This window comes from Parasteatoda tepidariorum, chromosome 10, assembly GCF_982258835.1.
Source record: "Parasteatoda tepidariorum strain Cologne lab strain chromosome 10, Ptep-v5.0, whole genome shotgun sequence".
Taxonomy (NCBI): domain Eukaryota; kingdom Metazoa; phylum Arthropoda; class Arachnida; order Araneae; family Theridiidae; genus Parasteatoda; species Parasteatoda tepidariorum.
Window position 1 is genome coordinate 43,788,886 of NC_141764.1, and position 13,729 is coordinate 43,802,614.

At 27.2% G+C, this 13,729-nt stretch overlaps 1 protein-coding gene across 4 annotated transcripts in view; it reads right to left on the reverse strand.

The window, feature by feature from the left end:
- Positions 1-12,269, reverse strand: part of LOC107455980 (cell adhesion molecule Dscam1) — a 456,371-nt gene extending 444,102 nt beyond the window's left edge. For all 4 annotated transcript variants that reach the window (XR_015429973.1, XR_015429972.1, XM_087154010.1 and 1 more), the window contains exon 1: positions 11,418-12,269. Coding sequence is in view for 2 of the 4 variants with exons in the window: in XM_087154010.1 (XP_087010136.1) it covers positions 11,418-11,484 (67 nt within the window). In the remaining 2 variants the exon portion in view is untranslated. The remainder of the gene's footprint in view (positions 1-11,417) is intronic.
- Positions 12,270-13,729: the final 1,460 nt, after the last annotated feature.

The following is a 13,729-nucleotide window of genomic DNA, read 5'->3' on the forward strand; positions in this document are numbered from 1 at the left end:
ACATGCAACCTGTCTTGCCAAATAGTTAAAAAAATGAAGGAAATGCCGGAAATTAACTAAGAAGTTGGGATTAAGACCTAATTTAGGTATCTGAAGAATAATAAAAATCTTTTTTAATTTATTGTGGTGAAGAGGGCTCGGGAGAGTCATTTAACTCCAACTTTAAAGCTAAACAAGTTGGTTTATTCTTTTTGTGCCTGTTTTTCTCTGATTCAAATGGAATCAAACCAAATTTACCTGTCTGAAATCTTATCAACGTAACAAATTTGACGTTTCCTCTGCATTATTCGATTGAATCCAAGTCGGTCAAAATTATACTTTCAAAATCAATTTTGTGCCTATAGTTACGTGATACCCCAATAGATATTGCATATCTCTCAGTTTTTAAAATGTCTTTATTTCCTTAAACTTATATTCGTTTTAATCATTCTTAACAGAATTTTAAATAAATTATACCAATTATTTAATTTTTAACACATTTTGCAAAAAGCGAATATAAAATATTTTATTATATTTTTAACAATCAATGGCTAACGTTTTATTTTAATTCTAATGTAAGACTCATTAATTTACTGTCGAGTCTAAGTTGAAAATAAAAATCTATTTATAACTCTATTCTTTATTTCCTATTACAAAAATTTTTCAGTTACATGGTTATACTAAATCTCAGAGTCTTTTTGGCGATTCGCTGTCACCAAATTATTTTCAAATTTAATATTGATTACGGGGGATTGGCTTTGTTTCTGGTCATGGTATCTTTCGATGAATCACCAATCATGAATCTTTTCCCATGCTTCAAACTAGGAACAATTCAATCACTTATTAATTTGACTTTCGATTACGCTGGTCAAGGGGATTTATCTCCTATGACCTGCCCTTACTGATATTATTGAACAAAAATTTATTATTTCACTCAAAAAGTCTTTTGCATAAAATATTCTTCAATTTTGTATCTCAAGCTCTACTACTGTTAATGAATAAAATTTCATTATGATCATGATCCCGATTTCATCATAATCTTCAATTATACCATGCAACTTCAACCACACTAAATTTCCTAATTATACGACATATACACAGTTGCATGTCTTACGTAAGCATCTGAACATGAAAATCACTGTCAACCATTTCCCATTTAACAAGACAATAATTTATCAACATTAAATTCAAGTCGATAAAGCAAATATTATTTATATCACAAGGTAATTGTCTTTAAACATATCTAAGTTAAAATCATATTCTTCATACCCAAAACTAATCATACATTAATTCATTAAACACATACATAAATCCATACTTACATAAATTCATACTAATAGCATGAATTCTAAACTAATAGTTTTATATATTTGCTTTTATTCCAATTCTACTTCACACAAAAATAATGATTCATAGGGAAATGATACTTAACTTGCTTAGATAGAAAAATTGAACTATAATTCTTCATTTAAGAATTAAAATTAGACTATTATAACTTCTACTCTCTTAAAAAGAACGAGTGAAAATAACTCAACTTGAGTGCTATTTAACTCTTTCATCTAGAAAAAACCGGCCTTCTCATCTTGAGTTAAAATCAATCAAGTGATAGAGTTATATGGAAATAACTCAATTTGAGTGAAAAAAATTTCCCTCAAACTTGAGTTATTTTCACTCGAGTTTAAGTGACATTCAGTATTACCTGAGTGGATCGTTTTCACTCAAACTTGAGTGATTTTAACTCGTATTTGAGCGATTTTCAGTATTTCAGTTTGTAAATTGCAGTCAAAATTTTTATTGTTAATATACAAAATACTTGTATTTAGTGGTGCCATCTATCGTAAGCGATAGAAAATACTATAGTTCTTGTTTAAAAAAATTCCTTTTGAATGGAAGCCTTTTATAGGAATTTTCTTTTTATCTTAACGATTGTTGAACTTGAATATCGAATTAGATTTTATCGTACTTGTGAAAGTTTTCGCTGTGAGCATATCGACTCTGTGTATCCTAGAGATGCGAACTCGCTTCCCGTCTGTCGTGAGATTGACCGATTAACCATCTCGGCTACAGTCCTGTGTCAAGACGGCTACGAAGAACTAATTACTTTCATAAGCTGGGTCTTGTTGGCGAGGATAAAGTTTTCATTTGTTAAATCAAATAAGGTGAAAATACAGTTAAAAAAAATTTTTCAGAGTTAACAGTTTGAATAGCAGCATTTTATGGTTATCCAATTGTTTTGATTGTATACGGTAAAACAGCAATTAAATGCATTATTACTTAAGAGTTTTTTTTTTATGAAAAATTCCTAATCACTGAAGATTTGAGTTTTTTTTCTTTCCCTTAAGTTTCGTCATTTTTCTTTTGAGTTTAATTTTTAAAAGTAAGGAGCTCTAAACGAATTTTTAAAGTAAGCAGTTTTATAAATATTATGCTCATTTAGGTTCAATTGAAAATACTATGAGTTATTTTTTTTTTCGAACAAATTTATTCGTTTAATTTATAAAGCTTTATTTTCAAGCAATAAAAAAAAGTTTATTCAGTGGCCCCCACTCCTCCCAAGCACTTCGGCGCATTCACCCCCCCCCCCAAAAATATTTGCTAACTCCCCCCTTCCATGTTAACTTGTTCGAAATAGTGCTATGTTGCTTCTTTTATTTATGTACTTAAAAAAAATTCTCTCGTCTAAATTCCCCCCCCCCAAACTATTCGTTTTATTTAGTGTAAAAATCCCCTCCCAAGCTTTAAGTGGGCTCATCGTGAGCCCACCTTCCCCCTTGATGGGGTCCCCAGGGAATATTGTTTTAAATTGCCTAAATTTTTTTAAGGCAAATTTCTGAAACTAAGTGAAATTAATTAATTCTTGAAGAAGACGTTTGAAGCTAAAAAATCTGGATTAAACACCCTTTTTCAAACTCAATTTTGCAAACTCTTTTTATATAAATTTGTTTAAAATCCAAACTATATATTTGTTTCGATTAGAAAAAAATAAGTATAATTTTTGTTCTGCAATAATCCTTGCTTAGTATGAATTCGAATAAAAGAAATAACTAATTAACATAAACTACTTGACTTTACTTTAATATTGTTTTTACCATAAACTTTGCTCAAACATAGTTTTCTTAAGTCAAAAAGAAATAAATAATAAAAATTAATTAAAACGACATTTTTAATAAAATTATTAAAATACAGAAATATTTAAATACCTAATTTTAGGTATATTTAAAACTAATTAAATTGTATCGCTTCTGAATTATAAATAATTACATCAAATAAATCAAGTATGTATTTTACGAATTTTAACTACTGTGAATATAGATAGTGTAAGTTATTTCCGTTATCAATATATATGTTTAGAATTTTTACCTAATTGTAAGAAATTAATATATAATCAAAAAAAAAAAAAACATTATAAAAAATTAATATACCAGCCAGGAAAACAAGATTGAAGACATCAAACTCTTTCAATTTTGCAACAATGCAAAGTAACTGCAGTTTTTCTGCAGATTCATCAGAAAGCATACTTCTGAAACAATGGCTGCATAATTACTTCAAATTTACTGCAGAATGACCACGGATTTAAAATTTCAGTTTTTTCTAAATTTATGATTTTAAAGTGACCTCACTTAAACTACAGTAATTTTGTAGACAATAGCTAAAAGTTTTTTCGAAATAAATTACTGAGAAATTACTTCGCAATAGCTGCAAAATAACTGCAGTGTTTTTACAGTTAAGATTGCACTACAAAAAATTTGCAGTTAACTCTAGAAAAACTACGAAATTACTTCAGTTCTGTAGAAAAACTACAGTTTTATTTTCATCTGGGATGTAGGTATATAAATTCAAATTGAACTATATCTCATAATAAATGATATTTTTAATTCTGCTCCTATTTTTTTACTATTAATCTATAACTACTGAAAAATTTTATTTTATTTGCATTTTCAAATACTTTAACTAGCATTGTACTCTTAATTAAATATTAATTCTGCATTTTCAATTTTGCCTCGAAAATTGAACTTGAAGAAAAGTGGTAAGAACTTTTATGCTAACAACAAAGGAAAAATAGTTTGTATAATGTGATAAATACTTTATGAAATACGAAGATAGTATTAATTCTGAATTCCAATTAAATAAAAGCTAAAAACAGGATAAAAACAGAAAAATTCAAAATGCTGCATTTTTTTTTTTCAAATATAATATTTTACACTTTTTCTTTGAATGATATATTTATAATAAAATGCATTGAACATCAGAAGATTCTGATTTGAATGAATTGGAAAGGTGAACTTTCATAAATTAAAGACAGTCAACTTTATTAATAGAAAGCAATTTAAGTAACAGCAGTTATAGTCTGTATGAACAATAATTTCGTAAATAACTTTTATAAACGAAGTATAGAATGATATGAAAATAATTATCCAGAAACGTTTTGCACCAAAATTATACATAAAAAAAACTAAAACATGGATATAAATTTATTATATTAAAACAAAATGTTGAAACTTTAATATGAAATATGAAAAAATTCTAGAACTCTTATCAGATATAATATATTCCCACATGCTTTGTCAAAGATTCTAGCATGGAATCCGATTTTTTTAATATTCCATAATCATCCACATTTAACTCTTTCAATTTTAAAAAAAAAATTTTGACAAATAATTTAAATGAATAGTATTTTATTAAAAAACGCTGAAAAACAGTTAATTTAAATGGAATGTGTATATAACACATTCAAAATAAAAGTATTTTCAAAATTAAAGCAATAAGGTATATCTACTTACTAAAAAGTAAAATAGCGTCTTCTTCAGAAATACCGCTATGAACTAAAAGTTGTTTTAATTCTTCTTAATTCAAAATATTAAATGACATATTCTCCAGAAGAAAAAAAATTAAACGTAAAATAAAAACTAAGACATAATCTATTTAGATCACAAAACATAACAATTTTATTTAGATTTATTATCGTTTGCTTTTTAAAATAAAGCGATAGAAATTCCAGCTTATAGCTCGCTCACAATTAAATAATAAATAAATCACTCAAGTTTGAGATAAAAGCACTCAAATATTGCTTAATAAATACCACTCAAGTTTGAGTAAACGCAAAGCAAGAATTTCGCTCAAATCGTTTACTCAAACTTGAGTGATTTTTTAGTATTTCACTCAAGTTGAGTTAAAAAAATTTAACTCTTTTTTGAGTAGGGGAAATAACTCTTTCATTTTAAGAGAGTAGACTATTATTCTTGTATACGTAATTTTAGTGCCAATCTATTCAGCGTAAAGAGATACATTAGGAAAAATGCCTCGCTTGGCTAAATAATAATAATTAGGACTCACTCTCTTTAGACACCTGCAATAAAATCAAAAGGGGGGCAGCTATAGCTCACTTCGTGAGAGAAATATATACAAATCGAAAAGAAGTATGGTTAAAACATAATAGATTTTTCATTGCATTATGGCAGTGTTTCCCAAAGTGTGGTACGCGTACCCCCAAGGGTACGGGAACAGTTTAGCTGGGGTACGCGTTGTTATGCAAAATATCTTGCAACAAACGAAAATTTCACAAAAATTTATTTAAAAACAAAGCTAGCCATGAAAATTTTAAGATTACGTATTCTTCTATAGGCTATTTTTTGCAGAGTTAACAGTTAATAATTAGGGGTATCAACAGCCAGTTGTGATTTTTAACTTTTGGGTAATTTTTTTCCATTAAAAATACATTCATTTTGTATTAATGGTACACAGCATTACGAAAAATTTAGAAAGGGTACACAAAAGTCATACGTTTGGGAAACACTGCTTTATGGAAACACTAAAAAACTCGGTAACGTTTAACGAAGCACTTTAGTAATGATTTCGGTAAAATAAGAAATAAAATATAGTTTTAAAATATGTGATGAAATTTGGTAAATCTGGTAAAATTTGATAACTATATCGTGGTATTTAAGAACATGCCATAAGAACCATTTATTAAATAAAAGTTATTTTTCAGTTCTGCTTTTTTACCAAATGTGTTGTAATAAGGACTATTGTTTTGGGAACCAGAACTTCTGTTTAACTGTTATCTTAAGGTCGGAAAAAATACCAAATTATTGGTTTAAATATCCTATATGTTATTTTTATTAACCAGAATTATGGTTTCTTACCAGAAATAGCATTACCATTCAATACAGCAATTTAACCAGAATTTTTTCCTTTGTGTATTAGTCCAGAAACACAGTTTTTAAAACAAATTCCTGCTTTCTTTGAATTATTTTCGTATTGTCCTGGCTAATAATCATCAAATAACTGTTTTCTTGATATGTCATGTTAATACAAATTTATCGAAAATTATTCGCTGGTTTCGCTGGAAAATTATTTGCTTCTAACAGAAATATGCCTGCGATTTTCTACTTATCCAAGCTTATACTTTACTTATTACTTTACAAGCTTATATTTGCTTTCAAGCCTAGATTATTTTACAAGCTTATACTTTAACATATTACCTTAGTGACCTTGTAATTGCTGAACGTGAAATTTTACTTAATTAAAAAATTCAAATTCAAATGTTATGTTTTGTTTTATGTACTTTGGCTAAATTGCATTTAAAAAAACTTATAATTTCTATTAAAACTTCAAGTATCGTCAGTATAATTGTACTGTAATTAAACTGTAATTTGATTTAGTAATTTAGACCAAATAATAATATAAATTGTATTGTATATTGATGAACGTGTATCATATGAGCTCCTAAAAATACTTGTAGACATTCTTAAAATCATAAGTATGAGTTTTTAATATTTTTTAAACTTTATAAGATACTGCTCATAAAATATATAAAACATAAAAATAATTAATTCCTTATCATTTCGCTAATATATAAATTGCTTATAATATTATGATTATTATTATTAAAAATTATGACTATTTTTTTTAGATTTGAACATTTAGGAATATTTTATTCTTTTTCAAATCGTTAAACAATAATCACAAGACCTGACTTCAAATTACCTATAATGACATATGATCCTCCAATTCTTCGATACATTCGTCAATTTGACTAGGTCACACAATTTAACTATTCACTGTAATTCGTAACTTTAAATTGTAACGGGAACTGAGTAATTCCAGATCAGAAAATCAATGAGATTTAGAGATTCTGTAGCGAGATTGACTCTATTATAGATTCGGATTGTGCTCATTACGTAAATTGCAAAATAAAAGTTTTCTTTAGACAATAATATGTACTCGTATTGGAAACAATAAAATATTATCAATTATAAGTTATTTATAGTAAAATTTCTTCGAAAGTTTGTTAAAACTAAAATTATATAATATGTTTAGAGTTTATCTGCACATTTAAAAAAGGAAAAGAAATTAAATTTTATGATTTAAAAAAATAAAAATTTACAGAAATGGGGTTAATAAAACACATTTTAATCATAATAGTAACTGTTTTGAAACGTTAAACTATAAATATTACGTATTTACTCCAAAAGAAAATTAATTCCTTAATTTCTCTTCATGTCTTTAGTTCCGGCATTTCTAATGAGTTAAGTAGTATAGTTCTTCTGGCAATCTGATATATCTTCCGATGCTACAACTTCATTTCAATTTTTTTTTAAATTCATTACCTACGGCAGTATTATCATCTATAACAATTAATTACTTATAAACTGATTTAAATTTCAATAAATTGGCAAGTTCTTTCCAGTCTTAAAAGTGGATATATTAGATTTATATTCAGACATTTTAATCGTTATGTCTCTGCAAATGGTGGAAAAAGAAATATGTCAAGAAAAAAGATCTTGATAAAATATAAATGTATCTTTTAAAATATACCTTCAAAAAATTTTCAAAGCTAATAAAATTATCCAGAAAAACTAAAAAAGGGAATTTGGCTACTTAAAATTCTTTTTCTAATTTCAACTAAACTTAATATGCTTACTTGAGCTCTAATTGCTTTTTCTTTTTTCCTGAAATCAGAGCAAATAAGAAATAAATTCGGAAAAAAGAGATATCTTCCTATTATAAGAATAGCGTTTTTTATGATAGCGAAAATTATAGATATGATGAAAATCGAAAGAAATTATATATATACTGTTAAAAAAAATTTTTACTAATTCTAAATTATTGATTCATTCCATTAACTATTTAAAAAAACATTTGTATTAAAACTGAATAAATATTTAGGAACAATATTTAATATTGTTGACTTATAAGATGTTTATTCAATTCTTCAAAAAAAAGACAAGTCAAACATATAAGATATTTTCTGAAATTCCTTCTTGAGCAAAATCCTATTTATATATTTGAAACCTAACGTAGTGGATTTCAATTTTCCATTTTGATCTGCCATATAGTTGCCTTTTTTCTGTTATTCATGTTTAATATAAGCGATGGTTTCCAGTTTCAAAAGAAAATGGGCCCAACGAAAACAGGCATACTTCTAACAGCCTTACAAATCTGCATTGCGATGAGAATGTCATATCAAAGGCTATACTCAAATAGAATTAAACGCGAGTACTTATTTCAAAGATTAGTTTTAGAGGGAAAATATTTTTTTAAAGTATTTCTGTTTAAAGAAATGATTTTAAATTTTGCGTTCAAGAAAACATTTATTTCAAATTCATTACAGTAGTTTATTTTCAAATAAAATTTAGAAACTCATAAATAAAAAACACTTTTATATTCTACATTGTATAACTATTGCATTGAAAAAATATGGTCAGAGCTATCAGAATACGAAAAATAGTTTTAGTTATAGTTTAGTAGATAGTTTTGAGGAAAAGTTTTAAAAATATCTTTTCAAAGGTTGCTGCGAATTTTACTCTTCAAGTTTATAACCTTTATTCTTCTACACGGAGATAAAAATTCTAGTAGAACTACTGTATTGTGTGGAGATGACATTTCTATTAAAAAGAACTACAAACAAGCATAATTCTGTTGCTAAGAACCAAAATAGGTATTTGAACCATATATTATAGGTATTTAAACCATTCATTTGGTAAATTCTTTTATATAAAGATGCTTACTGAAAATTCCAGTTTTTAAAACTATAGTTCCTATTACTACACTTTAAATAAAAAATACGAAACTGAAAACTAAATTTCAATTAATAAAAAGCTATTATCCCATACTAACAGGTATCATGGTGGAACTACAAAGTTTTACCTCAGTTACCAAATTTTATCACATATTATAAAACCATATTTTATTGTTAATTTTACCAAAGCACTTCTTCTCAGCTTTTTGATAATCCCATAGACTGTGGTGGCATATACGGTGACTTATATCATATTCTAGTAGCGTTGACGATGCTTATTTTTTTATCAATGAAGGGGAAAAATTCAAATTCTGGCACGCTTTAATTCTAACCCCCTGTTCACACTGAAAAGTTAAAATGAACCTATGACGATGGTGATCGCCATTATTAACTTATAGTGGTATTAAAAGTCTCATCATAGATTTTCTTGGCCTTTACCAACACATCTTAATTATGGATGTAGTAAAATTATAATCTCCAGGATGCTAATAAAAATCGTTTAAGTAAAATATGATTTATTAATAAAGCATTTGATATTTTAAAATGACCATATATAAAACACAAATGATAAAAATAAATCCCATGATAACATTTCTCCAAATAAAGATAACATTTCTCCAAATTGGGAGAGAATCATGGATAGGAGATCCAAAATTGGCGATTTATCAAAATATAACATAGCCAAAAAAAAGCCAGCCTCTCATAATCAATATTGGGTTTAAAAATACCTTGGCGATCACGAGTCGCCAACAAAACTGTGAGAATTATTACAACCATGTAACTGAAATATATTTGCGGTAAGAAATTTAAGAATTAAAAAGTTATAAATAGATTTTTGTTTTCGATTAGTCGCGGCAGTGAATTAATGAGTCTATATTAGAATTGAAAATGTATCCGTTACATTGAGTGATAAGTAAAGAATAAATTAATTTTATATTCGCTTTAAAAGATTAACTCATTGATTTATTTTAAATATAATTCGATTAATAAAATAAGTTTAAGTAAAGAAAGAAATTTTAAAAGTTACGAAATATGCAATGCCAAATGCGGCATGACAGAACCATTTTATATTTTTAACATTTTACTTTAATAAAGTGAAACATGAATTTTTCTTCATCAAATAAATCACACAATCCTAACACAAACTTACTAAACTGCAATAAGAGAATCCTGTTAATCAATAAACTGCAAATTACGTTTAAAGATAAATATAAATGCATTTTAAATTAAAAGAAAACGCGATTTTACTCGTAAAAATAATATTACAATTTTGTTCATTTTAGTATATCTAATTTCTTTTAAAATGCTAAAATTTCTCTAAACATATTTTTTTTAAATTAAAAAAAGACATTTTTATACACTCTTGTACAATTTCCTGATCCAAATGAAAAATAACTATAGTGCTTTGTCTATTTCTTAGAATAATTAAAATATAACTTATATACATTCTTAAGTAGTTTTAATGTGCAAAATAAACATCACAGAAGAAAAACTTATTATAGTGGGGCAATTTTTTCAAGTAATCCTTAGTTTGGGGTATTTCCTTTTGTCAAATAACCCCCTTTTCTAAAAGTTTAATCGAATAAATCTTTGTTGTTAGTCAACTAAAAGGGTTTATTAAAATTCTTCTATTTCCTCCGTCGAATACAGACTGATAGGAATTTTTTTCATAACAACACAGATGGATCTCTTAATATAAATCTTTGGGATACCCTTTTACATTTTACATTTATGCTTTGTTAGTTGTAATTACCGATGGGTAATTTGACACAGTAGTTATTCTAACATAATTCTGTGTTTAATAAAAAGAAAATAAATACTCAAAATGGCTTTCAGGAGAAGAGAAAAAATAAAATTTTATTCAAAATTAAACATAAAAATTACAGAATTCGAAAACATAAATAATGTAATGTAAAATAAATAATGTAAACAAAAGCATATTGAAGAGTTTCAGAAAAACTTTCAACTCTAACAAAAAAACATACTAAAAGAATAGGAATAAAATAAACTTTTAGAAATATCGTATGAGCATAACAATTACAAATAATATATGTAATAAATATGCAATAATAAGTGTATAGCAAAAATAAATTATTTAAAAGTATGTATTAAGTTTATAGGTGCATAAAACATTTATTGTAAAATAAAATAAAGGTAGAAACATTCGAAAAATTAAAATACAGTGGAAAATATAATTAGAGTTAAGACTTTTTGTTCATTTTTTTATTTATTTTTTATTTTCGCCTCCTAAAATTTGGAGATAAATTAAACTGGCAATGTCAGACACTTAAGAAATTTAACCACCTTCACGCTCGTAAATTAAGAACATTCTTATATAAAAAAAGCCATGGCGATAAATTTTCTCTATTTAAACAACACATAATATGCGCTATCATTTACTGGATAAGTAACTTACCTATTCTTGCCAGTAAAATCAGCACGTTTACTGCATTAAGGAACCTGCACAATTTCCCAGTATACATTCTTTATGCCGGATAATGTTGCCAAAAAACCACTTGTTGATCCTCTTAAATCTGCTCCAAGAAACCTACATAAAATTGGCCGTCATCCAAAAGTAGAGATGTTTTTTACTTGATAATTCATATGTCCTTATTTAGCCAATCTCAAGCATTACACTACCCAAGAAATATATTGTAATATACTTTTTTTTATTTAATCTAGAGCATTAGTCTATTTGATCTATATTATCGACCAGCTTCACATCAATTTTGTTATCTAAATACGTAATCACCAATTAAAATTGATTCTGAATTCCAGATTCCAGAAATAAAATATTTTCTAAGAAATAAAATTTTATAAGGTACTTTTCTTTCTTTTTATTTTAAAGCTGTATATGAAATATATCCCATATATATCCAAACAGTTATCTTTCACTAAGGTCCATTTTTCACTCTTTGGAAACTTTAATAATATTTATACCATTTTAATAATGCACCAAAAGATGCCTAACATGATGTTTTAAAGCACAAGACTTATTCAGTGAGATTCATTAGAAACATATCTATTTTTGTTTAGTAACACTTCCTTCAAAATGAAATTCATCTCAATGGAATATTTCACACAAATTGAATAACTTTCCACAAAATGGTAAACTTTTTTCTCCTCTGATTGAAATATGTTTTAGTATCGGCAGCAAAACAATCCACTGTCTTGAAACAACAATAAAAATCTGCTATTTTTGAGAACTATAGCCTCCTCGACAGGACGAGAGCACGTGCTCAAGTGAGGTGGAGTTAGTTTTGTGTTCTTTCGCCCAATTCTCCGAGGGATGGCGCACGTGAAACTTCTTCCTGATTGGTGGAAAGATACTGAAAGGCTTGATTCGAAAACACTGAGTCGATAAGAACTGTTAATGGCCTAAATACACCACCCGTGGTTTTTATTCTTTCGCTGAGCCTCACTCGGTTGATTAAATATAGATATGCTTCATTGCTGTTTCGGTAATAAATTTTTAGGATGATTTAAGTTTAGCGTAAACTCGTATATTTATTTTTATTTCAACACTTTGGGAAAAATTGTTTATAATCTATGCTAACTAAAGGACTTGTCTTTGCTTTGCTAACTAAGGGACTTTACACCTGTTATCTAGTTTAAAACATTTTGATGAAATGTATGCACAATTGTATAAAAAAAAAATTACACTGTAAGAAATGAATGCTCAAAATTTCACGCAACTTCCTTCGTTTTAACAAAATTGTTTCTAGGTAAATTCGGAGTTATTTTTTTCTTCCTGCAAAAATTTTGTCAAAGTCAAGAGATCACTATTAATGAATTTCATCAATATTAAGGAAATATTTAGTCATTCTATTTTTACTGAAGAAAAACCTACGAGCCCCTAATATACCTGCCTTTTTTAATAATCACTTTATCGTAGGTATCCTGTAGGTGGATCAATGTCACAAGAAGGACAGATAGAACGAAGAGATAAATTACACACATACCACAAGCGGGATTCGGTCCGACATCTTCCTGGCACGATACCAACTCCTTGCCAACCATACACACCGGTCGGCTTATTTCGTCCCTTTTTTTGATCGTCTAGTCTACATTTTAGCTTTGTCATTCTAGTTCACAATCTCCCACAATGCATTGTGATGAGCCTCCCAGTTAAGGAAACATTTTCGTCATGTCTTTGAAGGTTTACATTTTGCCACAAATCACGCGATTTTGTGACAAAATAATTCTCAAAATTAACAAAATAACGTTCAAGGGTGTTGAATAGGCAGAAGTGAGAGTTCTATTTCTGAGAGTGTAACTAAAGTTTTCAAGTTCATAAAGAACACAAAAAAATAAATTTTGAGTTAATAAACGGGATTTTTTAAAAATAATTTATTGGTTGATTTAAATGTGCTCCAAAATCTTAAAAAGAAACAATAAAATTTTATATTGTATTATTATTACTTATCAACAGGACTTTTTCCCAGATTTCAAGTAAATTAATTTTCAACAGAAAAAAAAGTGTTGAAATTTCTCTAACTATAGTTAATGACTCATGCATAATTCATAGATGTTAAAAAATAATAGATGCTTCACAAATATAGATGCAAGGTTAGAAACTTACGAAATACAAGGAAATAAGTTTTGGAGTTGCAGCTATCAACTGCAAGGCTATCTTTTTCACTGATTTAAAAACAAAGTACAGGATACTATATACTTTGTATATAGTTTAAAAAGATAAATCAAAAACATATTATTCTCAAAAATAAA